The 19078-nt window shown below is 38.0% G+C and overlaps 2 protein-coding genes across 4 annotated transcripts in view; one reads left to right on the top strand and one right to left on the bottom strand.

Annotated features, from left to right (window-relative positions):
• ACOT9 (acyl-CoA thioesterase 9) overlaps positions 1–19078 on the bottom strand; it is an 83224-nt gene that overhangs the window by 21823 nt on the left and 42323 nt on the right. For 2 of the 3 annotated variants that reach the window (XM_014072762.2, XM_087726501.1), the window contains exons 15-16: positions 18618–18768; positions 17354–18427 (exon numbers count right to left, since the gene is read on the bottom strand). The exons of the other annotated variant lie outside the window; for it this stretch is intronic. In XM_014072762.2, coding sequence (XP_013928237.2) covers positions 18363–18427; positions 18618–18768 — 216 coding nt within the window. In that variant the 3' untranslated portion in view covers positions 17354–18362. Of the gene's footprint in view, positions 1–17353; positions 18428–18617; positions 18769–19078 lie in introns of those variants that run through there. 3 annotated transcript variants of the gene reach the window in all.
• Positions 4825–13207, top strand: PRDX4 (peroxiredoxin 4). Its single transcript, XM_014052710.2, has 7 exons — positions 4825–5167; positions 8188–8305; positions 9163–9279; positions 9696–9818; positions 10551–10681; positions 11937–11971; positions 13087–13207. Exons 1-7 carry the CDS (start codon positions 4879–4881, stop codon positions 13135–13137), a joined length of 864 nt encoding a protein of 287 aa, XP_013908185.2. The 5' UTR covers positions 4825–4878; the 3' UTR covers positions 13138–13207.

The following is a 19078-nucleotide window of genomic DNA, read 5'->3' on the forward strand; positions in this document are numbered from 1 at the left end:
GGGAAATTCCTTCCTGGATATCTTCTAACTCCGGTGTTCGTCCCACGGCACTTTAGCAATAGCAATAGCAGTAGACTTATATACCGCTTCATAGGCCTTTCAGGCCTCTCTAAGCGGTTTACAGAGAGTCAGCATATTGCCCCCAACAATCTGGGTCCTCATTTTACCCACCTCGGAAGGATGGAAGGCTGAGTCAACCCTGAGCCGGTGAGATTTGAACCGCTGACCTGCTGATCTAGCAGTAGCCTGCAGTGCTGCATTTAACCACTGCGCCACCTTGCACTGTTAGGTCAGCTGTCTCTGGCACTATGTGCTGGTCATAAGTCAATTTTTTCAGTGTTGTTCTAACTTTAAATGGTCACTAAATGAATGGTTGCAAATCAAGGACTACCTGTAGTCTCTGTCAATTTATTCCTCCTATGTTCTGTGAAATTTATTATTTAGTTTGAAATTTTGGGCTTAGAGAACCTAGAACAACGCCGCCTATGGCCTGACCTAAGCACAGTACATAAAATTATCCACTACAATGTCCTACCTGTCAATGACTACTTCAGCTTCAACCACAATAATACACGAGCAAACAATAGATTACAAACTCAAGGTAAACTGCTCCAAACTCGATTGCAGAAAATACGACTTAAACAACAGAGTTGTTATATCCCCAAACCCCCATAATTTTAACCTAAGACTGTCTACTGTTGACCTCACCCCATTCCTAAGAGGTCTGTAAGGGGTGTGCATAAGCGCACCAACATGCCTATCGTCTCTGTCCTATTGTCTCCATTTATTCGTACCCATTTACTGTGTTCATATTTATGTTCATACTTATACTTGTTATTTTTTTACATGTTTGACTAAATAAATAAATTAATAAATGTGTTGGGATCAGGGAGATTGGTTAGCAGCTAGCAAATATTCTAGCTTTTCTTACATGAAATCTGCCTATATCTTTAGGTCTGTAGGTCTGGTTTTAAGATAGCAATAGCAATAGCAATAGCAGTAGACTTATATACAGCTTCATAGGCCTTTCAGGCCTCTCTAAGTGGTTTACAGAGAGTCAGCATATTGCCCCCAACAATCTGGGTCTTCATTTTACCCACCTCGGAAGGATGGAAGGCTGAGTCAACCCTGAGCCGGTGAGATTTGAACCGCTGACCTGCTGATCTAGCAGTAGCCTGCAGTGCTGCATTTAACCACTGCGCCACCTCGGCTCTGGTGATCATATAAAGCAAATAACTCAAAATTAAATTTTTATTGATAAAATGCTGTCTCATCTCTTCATCTCTTCATTTTGACACTGTATATGGGATCTGCAGCAAAAAGAAGGCTGGGGAATTCTGGAGTTTGAAGTCCCTACAGGAAGCCCTCGATTTACAACCATTCCTTCCACCCTCTGTTCCCACCTTCCATTTCATGAGGCCAATAACTTTATTCTGGAAATTACATATTCACAAGGAAGCCAAATCCAGTAGGTGCCTTGAAATTAACAGGATTAACTTCTGCATATACAGGTAGTCCATAATTTACAACAGTTCATTTAGTGACCATTTGAAGTTACAATGGCACTGAGATGACTGCTTTTCAACTTACAGTCATTGCAGCATCCTCACGGTCACATGATCAAAATTCAGATGCTCATCAACTGGTTCATATTTATGACAGTTGCAGTGTCCCAGGATCATGTGATCAACTTTTGCAACCTTCTGACATATTCACTTAACAACTGTGTTATTAACTTAACAACTATAGTGACTTACTTAACAACTGTGGCAAGAAAGGTTATTAAATGGGGCAAAATTCACTTAGTACCAAAGGAGCAGCTCCTTGCATTGTGGCTGCTGCAATGAATATGAGAAGTCCAGCCAATGTTTTAAGCACTGTTAACATCTCCAGCCTAATGAGTTGTCCGTTAACCAATGAGTTGTCCACACCTGTCAATTTACCAACTTCAGTTACTGCACCAGTGAACATCGCACATCCAGTCACTATCACCTCATCAATGAATCTCCCAACATCAGTGACATTAATTGTCCCTTTAAATATAGCCATGAGACCTGTCACATGATCACCTATACACGTCCACCCCAGTTACATGACCACCAGGCTACGCCATCAAGCACACTCACAGAACTGGTAGTAAGATTACACTCTTCCTAATATATCTGGTAATGTACATACCATAATCATTATATTGATTAGCCCCAAACATATTAAGACCTTGAGTTCATGAAAGATCTTCAACCATATGTTTCTGATAATTATTAACTAGTTTATCTAGTTAAATATTCTGAAAGTACCATAGGTAAATAGAGGCTTATGAAAAACCAATGCTGTGGTTAATCTTTGCAAATATATTTTAGACATACGATGCCTGATACTGGAGGTAACATATAGATATGACTAATAGTATCATAGTATACTTCTGGCTAGAAATTCTCAGCTCATAAATGGGAGAATGTAAAACATGCAATTTTTACAAAATTATTATAAAAGAAAAGACTTCAGACATTTGTTTTTATGTATGTTGCCTTGCATTCTAAATTATCAAATTCCTGGGGCAAATGGAAGCCAACTCAATTTGTTTACCGCAGACACTTAGATTCAATGAATAAATGTCACCTGGATTTTTATTCCTTAAATGGTGTTTCTATCCTTTGAATTCTGCCAATTATAACTGTACACAGTATTCAGCGTATAGCCAATACAGTAGATTTGTAAAGAAGCATTATCAGACTGCCATTTTTATACAATTTTCAATTCCTTTATTACTGCATTTCTTATAACCTCATTTGGATCTATATTGTTAAATCATACACATACATTTTTCTTCATCTGCCCATCTAGTCTACCAATATTTTCCCCAGAATTACTCTAGCTATAAAAATATTTCTCCGTGCTAATGATGATAGCAATTACCAAAATTAACCAGTTGTTATTATGAAAATATTTGCTGTATTTAAGAATCATTTATTATTTAACTAGTACCCTGCCATGCGTTGCTGTGGCCTAGTCTGTTTAATGGAAAAGAAAGAAAAGAGAAAGCACAAGTTTCTAGTATGTTTAATTTCACAACGCTTGTGGGTATACAATATTTTTTGTTGTTCCATTGTCTGTGCAGATATAGAGATTGTATGGTTGGCCGACTCTAGAACATGCAACATATAATTGTCCATGTGAGAAACAATTTTCAATTGCTGGAAAGACGTTGGACCGGGCACATTTACCAACATAATGTGAAGAAAGAAACATTCCCAGGGTGGTCCCCTCTGACCAGGGTCATGCCATTGCCAGCAGTGGCAAGGTTTGTGAGGGTCTTGCCCGCCAGGCGGGCCCTGCCATTCGCTGCACCGGCCATGACTCCCCCAGTAGAGGTGGCCCCCACAGGGAAGTGAGCCACGGTGGCCCCTGAAAGAGCCGCCACAGAGGACGCTCCCGCAGGCCCAGGCCTGGCGCCCTCCAAGCTCCCCGTGACAGGCAGCCTCTGGAACAACGTGCTGGATGGGGCCCCTCCAGACATGGGTGGGGGGACCCTAGCATGGGAGGGAGGGTGGGGGTGTCCCCGTGGGCGTAGTGGGGTGGCAGGTGGGCACTGCTTTTGGTCAGGCCTCAGGGCTGCTGGGCTGGGCGAGGCTGGTTGGGGGAGATGACGCCGGGGCTGTTGGCCTCGTGGAAGTTGTTCAGCGACTCCTCGGAGGAGCTGTGCTCAGGCTCCCCCAAGTCGGTGGCCCGGGAGAGCGAGACATCCAAGATCTTGGAGGAGGAGAAGTCCTCAGTGTGTGACTCATCCAGGTCATCGTAGCTCTCCGTGTCTTTGGCGATGCTGGCCGAGATCTGCGCCAGGGTCACACTGGTGATCTGGAAGCCACTCTTCTTCTTTAACTGGGCACCCGTTGCCCCCCCCCCCAAAACGCCTCCTCCTCCCTGCAAGAGCAGCACCAGGCTCTGTGGCGGAGGTGCCCCGGGAGGGCAGGAGGAGATCGAGACAGAGGCGGCTGCAGAGGCCGGGGGAGGCAATGTTGGCTGGGCCAGTAGGCCGGGTGGGAGGTCCTGCTGCGGCTGCCGGCCTGCCGAGACAGCATCACGGGCTGCGCCATCTTCTTCCTCTCCCGCGCCTCCACCGCTGAATCATGCTGCTGCTGCTGCAGGGGCAGCCAGCATTGGGTGCTGCAGGAAGGATGCCCACTCACTTCAGCACCCTCCCCAACCCGCTGGCGCTTTGGCTCTGGGCTGCCACCTTATGCACAGGCCCACTCCCACTCCCTGCTGTAAAGTAAGACAATTTTCAACTGAGTAAAGTGGTTTATGTCCCTGGAACTATGTTGTTGTTATATATCCAAGGATGTGCCTAGCTCTGAAGCAAGTAACAGAAGCGAGAAACCTGATAGCAAAGGATACAATTCTTTTACAGAATTAATTCCTAACAAATAATTCCTAACCGTAGCAGAACAGCACAAGCAATTCTTAACAGAAACAAATAGCAAAGGTTAGATTGATAGATTGATTCGTGTCACTATGTCCTTTCAAATCAATAGCGCTGATATAATGGCTTTTATATCTATTTAAAGGCACGGGATTCGCACTTGTAGTTTTAGAAGAACCGGCTTTAAGCTCCTGAACAATTACTTTAACAGAACGGGGAAGGCCTCTCAATCAACTTCTCCCCGGGGTCCCCACAAAAGAGCCACAGCCAGTTGGGCGTCTCTGCGAAACGAAGCGTGGAAGCGGTCCAGCGTCTCCCAGAGTGGGGCGGTCGTCGCCCCGCCCCCCGCCCCAGAAAGCAGCTCGGTTGGTTGGTTCTTCCTCCTCCGGGCTTCCCCTGCCCTGCCCTGCCCTGCCTTCCCCTTTATTCTGCCAGCTGGGCCAGCGAGACGTGCGGCTATGGAGGTTGGAAGGCTAACGCGCGGTCCTCCGAACGAAAGCCAGGAGGTAGCGCGACTGAACGGGTGGCGCCGGCGGTTGAAACCCGTTTTAGAACCGTTAGCAGTCTGCTCCCTGGTTTTGCTGATATTGGCGGCCACGATGCCGTTGGTGGGCGCCGCTGAGGCTGCCCAGAGCTTCGGCTACGGCGACGAGAAGTGCCACTACTACGCCGGGGGCGAGGTGTATCCTGGCGAGGCATCGCGGGTGCCCGTCAAAGACCACTCACTCCACCTCAGCAAGGCCAAGAGTAAGTACACAAAAAGGCCGCCGCGCCTTATGGCCGGGAGAGGGGGACAGGGCGAGGCGGAGCTGCCCGAGCCAGCCTCTGCCTTGTCTTTTCAGTCCTTGAGTGAAGGAAAGACCCGAAGCTCCGTCTTCTCCCCGTCGCCTAAGCTGTATCCTTCCTAATTGCAAGTGGTAAAGACCCAACTTGAAAGGCCGTACTTCTTGCACAGCGCCTGATCTTATTGTCCTTAAGAGCATTTGGTTTTCCTCAGTCGGGCTCCAAGAATGGTTTGCACTTAAAGTGGGAGGCCGTGGGAAGTCCTACACATTTGGAGTGCTATTAGGGAGAAAGCTGATGCATTGCATGGTAACACAAAGGGCCGTGGTAGAGCTTGAAATATATGTATTGTGATGCCAGTGTTCCTTCAGGAAAAGAGTGGTCACAGCAAGTCTTGCTCGCTTGTCATATATGATGTTTTAATAACAGTATGGAGTTAATAAAAAGTCTTTCTTCAAAAACTCAGAAAAGGATTGAAATGTGAACTTTTCGATAATCACTATGAGCACAGAAGGGTTAAATTGAACAGCAATCACAAATATTGTTCCAAATATCTGCTAAATAAAACTTCAGACAAGGTTTAAAGCAGTGTTTTTCAACCTTTTTCTGCAAAGGCACACTTTTTTCATGAAAAAAATCACGAGGTACACCACCATTAGAAAATGTTAAAAAAATTTTAACTCTGTGGCTATATTGACTATAGGCAGGTGTTTTTCCCACGGCACACCTTACACTATGTCACGGCACACTAGTATGCCGCGGCACAGTGGTTGAAAAACACTGGTTTAAAGGACACGTCAGGAAAGTTTCTGGTGTAATGAGTCATACAAAGAAGAAAGAGAATCAAAGTCATGCTTTTAAAAACATTTGTTTGGGGCCTAGTTCTGAAATGGTAGAAAAATATTACTACACTTGATACGTTTCTAAAAATTTCTAATGCTGTTATACTAGCAGTTCATAATAAATTAAATAAATGGTACAACAGACAAACCTATCCTTTCACTCTGACATACACCTACTTGACTTTCTTTGTAAATTTTACTAGAATTATTTACAAAACTGCTACCCCCTTTTTCTTGGATGTGTCTATCATTGGTTTATTGGCAAATGTTTCAGACTATTTTATAGATTAAAATTTATTATTAATCCATTACAGAGTTCTTGGGAAATAATTTAAAATATCAGACATTTTAAAATATCCATACTGCATACATATTCTGTTACAAGCATGTTCCAATAACATCCTCGGTGGTCTTTCTAACTTACAGTATTATATACTGAGAGTATAGAGGTCAGTAAAAAAGAATATATATAGGTATAAAATTGCTCAGCTAAGAATTTAATTTTTCTTTTCTAGCCTGAATTGCGATTCAGTCTCTATTTGTTATGATCGTAAGTCTGAATTTTGTTTCAATGGCATTAGGTACTTGCTTCTATGAATTTTTCTGTGTGTGTGTATACTAATTTATGAACATAAGTGTGTATATATAATCTTTATACACACACACACATACAGGCACACACACACACACACAGAGATAACTATACGGTACACTAAATTGTGAAGAATTAATACTTTGAAGAAATTTGTCAGCATATTTTATCACTATGAACATAAACATTTACTGTATTTTTTGGGAGTATAAGATGCACCTTTTTTCCTCAAAAAAGAGGCTAAAAATCTGGGTTATACACCAAATACAGCATTTTTTGCTTCCCGAAGCCCTGCTCCCTTCATCAAAATGGCCGTGCATACCCTTATGGAGGCTTTTGGAGAGCTCCTGGGGGCTGGGGAGGGCAGAAATGAGCAAAAAACGGGCCTCCCCCCCCCCCACAGCACTCTATAAGCCTCCATAAAGCTATGCATGCAATTTTTTTTGACAAAAAGGGCAGTTTTTTGCTCATTTTTGCTCCCCCCTGCAGGCTATTCGTGCCTTTTTTAAAAAAATGGGCCAGTTTTCGTGAAAAATGGGCTGTTTTGGGGAGGTTTGCAAAGTGCAAAAACTTTTTTTTTCCTTTTAGAAAGCTCTCTAACTGATTGATGAGAATTACATTGATCAAATGCTGTACCAGCAGAAACACCTAGCTATCTACTGTATTTCTCTCTCTCTATTTTTCTATTTCTCTCTATCCCTGTACCTACCTACGTACAGACACACACACTCTCTACCTACTGTATTTCTCTATCTTTCTCTCTCTCTCTCTCTCTCTATCTATCTATCTATTTATCTATCTCTATCCTTTTACCTACCTACCTACCTACCTAACTACTCCCTCTCTCTCCCTACCTATTGTATTTCTCTCTCTTTCTCTCCCTCTCTATCCCTCTTTCTACCTACCTACTTTTTTTTAAAAAAATTGCCTCTTCAAAATCTTGGTACGTCTTTTACTCCGGTGCGTCTTATACTCTGAAAAATATGCTACCTTTTTGTAGCATACAATATGCTGTCAACATAATCCATTTCTATTCATTGCCTTAACAAAAAGGCAATAGCCACAGCCCTATTACATCTACAGCCTTATTACACAAATATTTTATATTTTATTTTAGACTTTAAATATTGTCAGCTATTGAAGACCAATCAGTACTTTATAATAAATGTCTGTAGTAGGCAATTACTTTTATATAGCTTAACTTTTACCGTGATATTTTTAAAAAATTGAAGTGTTTTAAAAATAATTTAACTTGATTTTATACATTTCAAATAATGCCTCTCAGAACAAAGCTTAGCCATTATTCCCAACAATAAAAGCATTGATTCAATCCTTAAACATTTGGGATGGCATTTCTACATAAATCAGTTTTAAAAACTGATAATTCATGGATTTATTTTAGTAGTTTTACAATTCACAAGACTGTATGTTGCTACAGTAAATAATAAAAGCAAAAGTTAAAAGAAATGTTTAATAATTTGCCTACTAAATACTCAGTTTTTGAAACAATGTTGATTTTAAATGTTTTCATATTTTGTTTGTTGTTTTAGTTTCTAAACCAGCACCTGACTGGGAGGGAACAGCTGTCATCAATGGAGAGTTTAAAGAACTGAAATTAGCAGATTTTGGAGGAAAATATGTTATTTTCTTCTTTTATCCTCTTGATTTGTAAGCAAATGTGTTAGTATTTATGTCTTTTGGCAATATGTTTATTGAAGAAAAATATTTAATAGATATTTCCATACATAGAGAAAAAAAGTTGAAAGGAATTAAGATATTTTTCCCATGTTGAATAGCAATAGCATTTAGACATATTGCTTCACAGTGCTTTACAGCCCTCTCTAAGCAGTTTACAGAGTCAGCATATTGCCCCTAGGTCCTCATTTACCTCATTTAGGTCCTCATTTACCGCCCTCAGAAGGATGGAAAGCTGAGTCAATCTTGAGCCACTCAGAATCAAACAACTGGAGTGGGCAATGAGCTAGCCCTACAGTACTAACCACTGTACCACCATTTAATGTCTGAAAACATTAAAATGGGACAAGGAATGTACAGTGCTGAAAATGGCCAGCTTTGAAGACTTTATTTTATCATGACTATCTTAACCACAATTTATAATAAATGGCCAATATACGGTAAATATGTGATACAAATTTTAGAATATACACAAGCATTTTACTTATTCTTGCAACTGCAAAAATTGCAGAAGTTTACTAAATTCTATTGAAAAAAGTTGAAAATGTGAAATTGATTTATTTGTGCTACCGAATAAGAGCTTATTAATATCTTATTGTCATAAAATACACAGTTATATTGGCACTGTAAGGATATGCCCATGCATAGCACTTGTTTGAAATCTTCAGAATAGAGTATTAGGTACCCAATATAATAAGATTACAATTCAAGAAATTTTCTTAAACACTATGGAAAAGATATTCTTGCATGAGTAATATAGCATTTAACATAATACAGCATTTAAACTATTATTTCAGTTTTTAAAATATCTAATTTTAATCTCTCTTCAGTACATTTGTGTGTCCAACGGAAATAATAGCATTTAGTGACAGAATTGAAGAATTCAGAGCAATTGATGCTGAAGTGGTAGCTTGCTCAGTAGATTCACAGTTCACTCATTTAGCATGGTATGTTCTTTTCCCTATCTTTTTACTTATGCAAATTACTGGTAGTGAACCATTCAGTTTTATAGTCCTGTAAAATTCAAACATGTTATACCTGAAAATTTTATTATAAAATCAATAGCATTTCAATTTATAATCCTTATGCCATAAATTTTAATTTTATCTGAATTAATTATGTGTATGAGTCACTAAAATAACATTATTGAGGTATCTCAACAAGGGTGAGAGCCATAGGGCTGTCTTACTCTTCCATTAATAATTTTTTTGCTTAATTTTATGCAATGGAACTGAATTTTAATTTTTGTGATTAAATATGCTTTGGGAACATGTTTATTTATGATACCATTAATTAACTATTCAAGATTAGTGTAAAGTATAAAATAATGCTTTAATAGAATGTTTACTTTTTATTGCAATAGGATAAATACACCACGAAAACAAGGAGGACTTGGACCAGTGAAGATACCTCTGCTTTCTGATTTGACACACCAGATTTCAAAAGACTATGGTGTTTATCTAGAGGACCAAGGACATGCTCTTAGGTATAATCTCTCTCTCTATAAGTGAAAACCACTCACGCTGCGATCATGAAATCTCCATGTGCACACACCTAATCGGCAGTATCCCGGCAGAAGCCCACCCCTGATAGGGGAGGATTCTGTGGAGCAAGCCTGAGTGAGAGAAGGGTATAGGACAGGGGAGGCTTCTATGGGGCAAGCCTGAGGGAGAGAAGGGGATAGGATAGGGGAGGCTTCTGTGGGGCAAGCCTGAGGGAGAGAAGGGGATAGGATGGGAGGATTCTATGGGGCAAGGCTGAGGGAGAGAAGGAGATAGGAGAGGTTTCTGTGGGGCAAGCCTAAGGGAGAGAAGGGGATAGGAGAGGAGAAGCTGATTGTAACCACAGCTATTTTTCAAGCTATAAGTGTTGATTTATCAAATCCGATCACATAGTTTCGAAGCTAGTATGAACTATTCTGGGTTTTTTATACATATATTGCAGCAGTGACAAATGAAGTGGCTCAACTTTTTAAATCAAATATTTGTTATCTTGTGCAACCCTTAAATATTAGGTTAATAATTACCAAAATTGTTTTAATAATCCAAGTTCTATGTATTCAAATGATGGTGGAATTAAACATAGTACAAATTATTGAGACTGGATTTAAAATTATTTTGTTTTAATACACAGTATAAAAAAGGATTGCATCAGATACATCTTTCACTATTTTCAAAAATGATTTTTTTTCTTGTTCATTTTTCTCATGTTTTCACAGAGGTCTATTTATTATTGATGACAAGAAAATTCTTCGACAAATAACAATGAATGATCTTCCTGTTGGCAGATCAGTAGATGAAACCCTTCGTCTAATACAAGCATTCCAGTATACTGACAAACATGGAGAAGGTACTTATCTATTCAGTTTGGTACAGTATTTAAGGTGCTGGCCTAGAAACTAGGAGACTGTGAATTCTATCCTGTCTTAGGCATGAAAGCTGGCTGGATGATTTTGGCCTGGTCACACACTCTCAATCCAACTTACTTCACATGTTTGTTATTGTGGGAAAAATAGGAGGAAGAGAGAGTATTATGTGTGTTCGCTGCCTTGAGTTACTTTTAAAGTAATAAAGTTGGGATAAAAGTCTAATAAATAAATAAAATGTTTTGGTAGTAACAGTAGTTAAATACAAATTCATAACACTTGGAATATGGTTCATTATTGCCTCAAAACTCCCAAGATGGAATAATCCTGAAATTGTGGTATCTTTCTCCTCACTATAGAAAAAAAGGAAGCAGTGGACAGTTCCTTTCTTCCTATTGTTATTCAGATTTTTAAAAATCCTACTTAGATTCATAGATCCGTAATAAACAGAACTATACCATTAAACTCTTCTATTATTACTAGATAGACACTACCAAAGATGGTATCGGATCTATGTCAAATGTGTAATCTGCTACCCTTTTGACATCTTCATCAAGATTATTCACATTTGACCAGCAGAATTACTTAAGTACCTACCATTTAATTTGATGTTTCTGATCTATGTCACTGGAGAATCTGGGGTACTTTGCTTGTATTGATTGAGAAAAGTAATATGTTTGAAAGTGCTATAGATATCCTACTTTTGTTGTCTAAACTGCACTTTCTGCTTGTAAAACATATTACTAATATTCAAATAAATAATATGTTACTTTGTGTGTTGAAGTTAAACACATGTACCAGAAACAAATCATTGGTTTAAGAATTACAGCATAATAAAATATGCAGAAGCTAACCTTGAATTTGGTTAAACATTTATCTAATTAGAAAACAAGATTTTTAAACATATGCACAGCAAAAATTAGACTTTCATGTTTATATCACTCTTGATCTTAAACACATTTATGAAGAAATAAATTAAAATGCTATTGAGTGCTGAATGCCTATATCTTGGCATATATGTTCCCGATACAAAGGGTTTCCTGAAAAACTCTCAGCCTAGACTAGGCCTGGATACTTAGAATTAGGATTTTGCCATCAAATTTTCGTTTGCAGAAAATATTTTTTTTATCTTTATAATAGATATTTGGCCTCAATAGTCTACAGAACAAGAATAAAAAGACAAGTTTATTTGTTAATTTTTAACCAACATATCAACATCAGTCTTCATTATTTTCTCAGTTTGTCCTGCTGGCTGGAAACCAGGCAGTGAAACAGTAAGTTGAATTTTTTAAGCATTATCATTTTTAAAATGCCTATTAACACACACAGTCTTAACAGAAAATGTCACATGGGGAAATGTCACCCATATGCCAAAAACAGTGTGCCAGCAATTTTAGTGCCATTTAACTGTCTAGTTTTCTGCCCTGCATGAAAATGGATGTTTGCTGCAATACTGTGACATTTTATGTGCTTTAGGTATATCTCATTACCCTGTCATCTTGCTTGGCATAGTGGCATTTAGGGCCTATGCCAAACCTGAACTACTAATTATTTATATCTATTCAAATGCTGAACTTTCTCTCAGGTATGCTTGAAGCATGTAGCAGTAATTCCTTCACCATATGCAAATATTATAATCTCAAGAAATTATTGCAGTTTTCAGTTCAGTCAGTCAAGATAGAAATTCACAGTGAGCAAACTATTTATTTCCTATATTTCTAAAGCTTTATTTTTTTATTTTTTGAATTATTTGGAAAAATCTATTTCAAAGGGAAGTATGCCTCTTATATAAATATTTTCTTAAGAGTTGATATTGTAGGTTGAATTGATATTCAAACTTTTCTCTGAATTCTATAGCACTTCAACAGAAAATGATTATTTAAGTTAGATGTAGATTGCGAAAACATCAGAGCCAATAAGTTTCAGCCTTTTTTTCCTGCCAGTATCAGCCTGTCTTCCTCAAATCTTAAAAAAACTTAGAATTTCTTATTTTTACAAAACTCCTTAATTGGCATTGGCCTTGGCCATTTCTAAAGACAAAGTTGTGAGTGTACTTGCAGATACTTATTGTTAGGCTGGATGGGACTAAAGCGAAGAGCCAAAATAGCTATTAAAGAATTTCTATTTCCATTTTTTAAAGTAAAGTAGAATTTATGTAAGATCACAGAATGTAGAGAGTTAGTGATAACTATCTGTTTTTAAATCAATCTGAAGATTCTTTGAAAATGTGGTGATAAGGCAAAAAGCTATAAATAAAGTTTTTTAAATATGTAATGTAATAGTTTTAGGCTGTAGATTAATAATATAGTTTTTCAAAACCAACCATGCATGTACATCAAGACTGTGTTTTGATGTGTTTCGATAATAATACTTTTTTTTTCTTTTGCAGATAATTCCAGATCCAGCGGGGAAATTGAAGTATTTTGGTAAAGTGAACTGACTGCTCTCTTCTAAACAGTTTACCTTTCAACTAAAAATTATAAATAAAATTCCATTAATTTTGTTAATAACCTTTGGATTTTTTGTTCTTTTTATAGTAATTTTATTAAAATTACAATTAAAAAGATAAATTAAAGCAAAATAAATTAAAAGACTTTTAAAAAAGAAAACGCAGTAAAGAAACAAGTAGAAAAAAAGGAAAAAAATAAAATATAGTAAAAAAATAAATTCATAGTCATATAAAGAGAATTCAAAACAAAAGCACTTTCCCATGGGAAGGATTCTTACAATTAATTCAAGAGTCTTGTTTCAGATTCTTAGTTTGCAACTTTCCAAAATCAAAAGTTCTAATCACCCTTTTGCTGTTTATTTTAAAAAAAAATCAAGGTCCTTAATCTTGTATTTAAAACTTCCTTCACTAGAACTGAAGAAAACTCACCCTGTGTTGTAAAACATGTTGATCCAAAGGATCTTAAAACAAGCAATTTTTGAAAATGATAAAAAAGGAAGTATATGAACCTAATGTCCTTTCAAAAGTACTTGAACATGGTTTGAGGAAAAAGATGGACCAGGAAGGATACAGTGAATTGAAGATAACTCTACTAAAAGGAAAGCTGATGAGTGATGGAATGAAGAGCTGACAAGTAGAAAAATCTAAATCAAATCAATATTTGGTGTGACCACCCTTTGCCTTCAGAACGGCAGCAATTCTCATAGGTACACTTGCACAAAGTCAGGGATTTTGCAGGATTATAGTCAGATATATGATCAACCAATTATACCAAACAGGTGCTAATGATCATCAATGTCACATGTAGGTTGAAACCCAGTCATGAACTGAAGCAGAAACAGCAGTGTAGGAGGCTTAAAACTGGGTGAGGAACAGCCAAACACTGTTACCAAGGTGAGGTTGTGAAAGACAGTTTCATGTCATGGCAAGATTGAACACAGCAACAAGACACAAGGTAGTTATACTTCATCAACAAGGTCTCTCCCAGACAAATATTTCAAAGCAGACTGGGGTTTCAAGATGTGCTGTTCAAGCTCTTTTGAAGAAGCAAAAAGAAATGGGCAACGTTGAGAATCGTAGACGCAGTGGTCGGCCAAGGAAACTTAGTACAGCAGATGAAAGACACATCAAGCTTATTACCCTTCAAAATTGGAAGATGTCCAGCAGTGCCATCAGCTCAGAACTGGTAGAAACCAGTGGGACCCAGGTACACCCATCTACTGTCCAGAAAAGTCTGGCCAGAAGTGGTCTTCATGGAAGAGTTGCAGCCAAAAAGCCATACCTCCAACGTGGGAACAAGGCCAAGTGACTAAAGTATGCACGAAAACATAGGAACTGGGGTGCAGAAAAATGGCAGTAGGTTCTCTGGACTGATGAGTCAAAATTTGAAATATTTGGCTGTAGCAGAAGGCAGTTTGTTCGTCAAAGGGCTGGAGAGCGGTACAATAATGAGTGCAGGCAACAGTGAAGCATGGCGGAGGTTCCTTGAACCTTTGGGGCTGCATTTCTGCAAATGGAGATTTGGTCAGGATTAATGGTGTTCTCAATGCTGAGAAATACAGGCAGATATTTAACCATCATGCAATACCATCAGGGAGGCGTATGATTGGCCCCAAATTTATTCTGCAGCAGGACAACGACCCCAAGAATAGAGCCTAAGTCATTAAACACTCTTCAGTGTAAAGAAAAACAAGAGGTACTGGAAGTGATGGCATGGCCCCCACAGAGCCCTGATCTCAACAACATCGAATGTGTCTGGGATTACATGAGGATGAGGAGGAGCCAACATCGCGACGATACTGACGTGCGGTCTCGATGCTCTGAGACCGCAGCCGATACTTTTGCTGCTGGGTGGTCCAATCGGACCTAAACTGTCCTGCAGAGATGGTGAACAGGAAGAATACATATTGCTGATCTCAGGGACATTGCAAAGTCCTTGATGGATCCAAGAGAAGTTCTTCAAGCCGGCGACAAAAAATCCAGCCATTAGGCTGATGAAGTCATGGTGGCTCCAAAACAGAAGGATATGGAAAGAGAAAGTGTTTTCAGCTGGTGAGAAATTGTTGCCATTTTAAAAGAGACTGCCTATAAAAAACTTAAAATTAATTTAAATTGGAGAACAGAAGAAATAAGCTGCGGAATTAAGTTTGGAATGGTTTTGGACAGTGGGTTATCTTACTTTTTAAATGCTATCTTCATGGATGGAATTTATGCAAGCCTTTTAAAACGAATGGGTTAAGTTTTCTTCTATTTTTTTCTTTTATTATTCTTTGTAACCTATGGACTAAAATTCTCCTCTTTCATTACTGTGGGTGTTCTAACTCATTCAAGAATTGGACTTTTTTTAACTTGAAATACAAAAAAGATACAAAAAGTAACAGAAAATTGCAACAATAACACTGCTACTCGGAGGTTGGAGGTTTGTGTATTGGAAACAAAACACTCTTACTTTTCTCACTGATTATCCTGGCTCAGCACTCCAAGGTCTCTCTGCTTGTTTATAGAGAGTGATAAGAAGAAAAGCACACAGATGTCCCTTTGAAGTATATCTTTAACCAGAGAAAAGTGAAAATAAAACTTTATTGTGAATCTATGCTTAATCTTGTTAAAACCTTCTAAGCTAAAGCAGCAGTGTTTGTTAGCTGAAGATAAATGGCACAATTTCAACAGCAGAAAGAAACTTTTAAGTCTGCAAAAGATATTCTCAGAAATACAGAAATTATCAAATACATGAGAGGATAGAGAAGAAGTTGGAAGAGCATCTAACAGTAAAATATGATGAAGTTAGAGATGTTTATCAAGTGGAAAAAGTGGTGGTTAAAATCCTAAAAATCGAAGAGGAAAATGAATATAAAAAAATTAAATTTGCTGATATTTATGGTGATTGGTTTGTCTCTGAAAATGGAAAAAGTGGAAAACTGAAAGAGGAATTAAATTGGAGGGGAAATCTACCCCAGATGGCAAGATACAGAAGAAAAAACAAAATAATTTATGGATTTAAAGAGAGAAATTTTACTAGCAACATCATTGATAACACTACTGACAATCAAAGATAAGGTGATTAAGGAAACGGAAGGGCATCGAAATTACATGAGAGGTTTTATAAGCAAGGAGTTGCTAAGAGGAGTCCATACAAAGTTGATTAAGGAGATGATTAGAGGACTGACACCACAAATGGCAGAAGATATGAGACTGTTTTTCTACTGGAAAGATACAGGTTAATAGATGGAAGAGTATAATTTAAAACTAGTTAAACTTAGTGAAATTTAGCGACATTATATACAGCTAGTCTCAACCATTAACAATTAGCCTATTTAATACATTGTCTATCCTTCTGTCCAATCACAGTTTGTTCCAGTCTTGTCACCTTGTCTTATACCAGTCAAAAAATCTGTTCCAGACTTCAAAATATTCTGATTCCCCTTTATTTTTAAGTTCAAGAGTAAGCCTATTTGCTTCCGCACAGGCCAACACTTTTCTGATTATATCTAGCTCTGATGGTGCATTTTCTTTTTTCCAATATTGTGCATAGGTTATGCGCGCTGCAGTTAGTACATGTATAATTAAATAAAGTGTATCTTTCTTAAACCCATCTGGTATTATACCTGGGAGAAAAATTTCCAGTTTAAACAAGATTTGGTCTCCCACCATTTGTTCTAACCATGATTGAATCATTTTCCAATATTTTTTTGCCTCATTGCATGTCCACCACATATGATAAAAAGTGCCTGGTGTTTTTTTACACTTCCAACAATTTGGGGCCAGATTTTTAAACATTTTGGAGAGCCCTGCTGGGGGGAGATGCCATCTGTAGAGCATCTTATAAAGATTTTATTTATTCGCTGTAGCCATTGTTAGTTTCTGACTAAGTATCCAAAGTTTTTCCCACTTAGCCAATTCCACATTGTAACCAAAACTTTTCGCCATTCTATTAATGACAGGAGAACTATCCTGAAGTAGAAGAAAATAGGAATTAATGACAGGAACAAAATAGCGAACATAAAGGACTGTTTGTGCAGGAACATGGAAACAAAATGTTCCAAAATAAATACCTGCACATCCCTAACTACTAAAAATTTAGTGATGCTTGCTGTGGTCTTAGAGCAAAGTAGCACTCAAGCCTGTTACCAATATTGTTCAGGTGAAAAGCTGAAATAAGTACCCCTATTTAAATAAAGTACCCCTGTTTAAATAATTGCAATTCAAATATCTGCTTAAAGTTTTATTAAATAGTCATTTTATTCAATGTAGGTAAACTTAAATATAAAAAGATTAATTAAGAGCCTGGAAGGTATCAATAACTCAGATTTAAAAATTCAAAGTCTATATTTCCTTATAAACTACAACATTATTATGATGTAATGTATTTTTGGAGTATAAGATGCTCCAGAATATAAGACGCACATTAGTTTTTGGGGAGGAAAATAAGAAAAAAATCTGCCTCTGCCTACCAACATCCATCAGTATTCATCTGGCTAGCGTCCTGTCAGTGTGAGAGAGTACATACTGGCAGAGACATGGTAACAAGGTCAGCCAATGAATAGGCATAGCAACTAAGTCAGCCAATGAGGGCTGTTTGGAAACTGAAACAGTATTTGCTGGGTGAGCAAGAGCAAGAGACAGCAAGGAGCCTGGGTGTGGCTTAGGTTAACTTCTGTACAAAAGCTGCAAACTAGTTTGCAGCTCTGAAACTGAAACTAAAACTCCTCTCCTCTGCTTGTGTTTTGTTTGTATTTACTACCATGTTGGAAAATCTGCTTTTGGTATTGTAAAAGCAAAACAAAACAAAAGGATAAATGTTTCCCCTTTTGCATTTGAGCATCCAAGAAGAAACAGAAAAGGAAAGAGGAGAGAACAAAAAAGAAAGATGGGAAGTGAGCAAAGAAGGAAATGGATAGAGGGGAAGGAAGAAGGAGGGAGGAAGGAAGGAGGAAGGAAGATTATAATGAGAGGGAGAGAGGGTCTGGGGGAAGTCCTGCCTTAGCACTTGGCACAGGTGTGCCTGACAGAGGTGATGCCAAGCTGGCCATATGAAGAATATATGCAATGAGAACATTAAAATATTTGTATAAATAATAACAAAAATACTTTGATAGAAATCTAAAACCTTTATAATATTTCTGTACTGTTTTTGGAGTAAAAATGCTTTTCAGTTTTCTGATAACCAGTATGTTTGAATTTTCAAAGCCATCCAAAGCTATAATTCTGTGCTGATCCTATGTTGTGTTTTCTTTCATAACTGAATCATAGTGCCGTTTTCCATCCAAATACAACATAGATTCTGAAAGAAAAGCACAAATGTCAAGTTTAATAAGATCACATGATCAGTTGGATGCTCAGGCCTTTATTATTTTTCACATTTTAAAAAAATATTAGTTTTCTTAATTTTTTAAGCCTGCTCTTTCCAGATAAAACAAATGTTCCTGTCTTTAGCATCATAAGAATGCTTAATTAGTGAAATGATTACTCACCACCATATGTCTTGGGAACAACATCTGGTATTTCCTTCTCTATCATAAATGTGAAATGAAAGACATTGGTTGTGTGGTGTACCCTGGTGTCTGGATCATAAACTTCACTATGAACCCGAACCTGGATGTTATTTTTTTCAGTATAACAAACCTTTAAAATTAAAAATTAGGATCAACTGGTTATTGGGTATAGAATTTCAAAAATTAATAAAGCATGCAATAAAATAAAGCATTTCATTACAGATAGTCCTCATCTATAACAATTTGTTCAACAATAGTTCAAAATTATGAGGATTGGTTACAACTGGTCATTGAAGTTCCAGCCATCCCAATGCCCCACTGGTCATGTGATCACAGTCTGGACACTTGGCAACTAGTTCACACTTCCAACTTGTTGCCATGCTCCTCGCTATTACGTAACCACCATCTGCAACAAAAGTGCTTTTACAAGAGGCAACTGA

Source organism: Thamnophis sirtalis, unplaced genomic scaffold (assembly GCF_051295495.1).
Source record: "Thamnophis sirtalis isolate CommonGarterSnake01/CBP01778 unplaced genomic scaffold, rThaSir2_p1.2 scaffold_12, whole genome shotgun sequence".
NCBI lineage: Eukaryota > Metazoa > Chordata > Lepidosauria > Squamata > Natricidae > Thamnophis > Thamnophis sirtalis.

Coding starts and splice junctions, on each gene's coding strand:
- PRDX4 (XM_014052710.2), top strand. CDS start 4,879: ATGGAGGTTGGAAGGCTAACGCGCGGTCCTCCGAACGAAAGCCAGGAG. Junction 9,819..10,550: donor GACCAAGGACATGCTCTTAG/GTATAATCTCTC, acceptor ATGTTTTCACAG/AGGTCTATTTATTATTGATG. Junction 11,972..13,086: donor GGAAACCAGGCAGTGAAACA/GTAAGTTGAATT, acceptor TTTCTTTTGCAG/ATAATTCCAGATCCAGCGGG.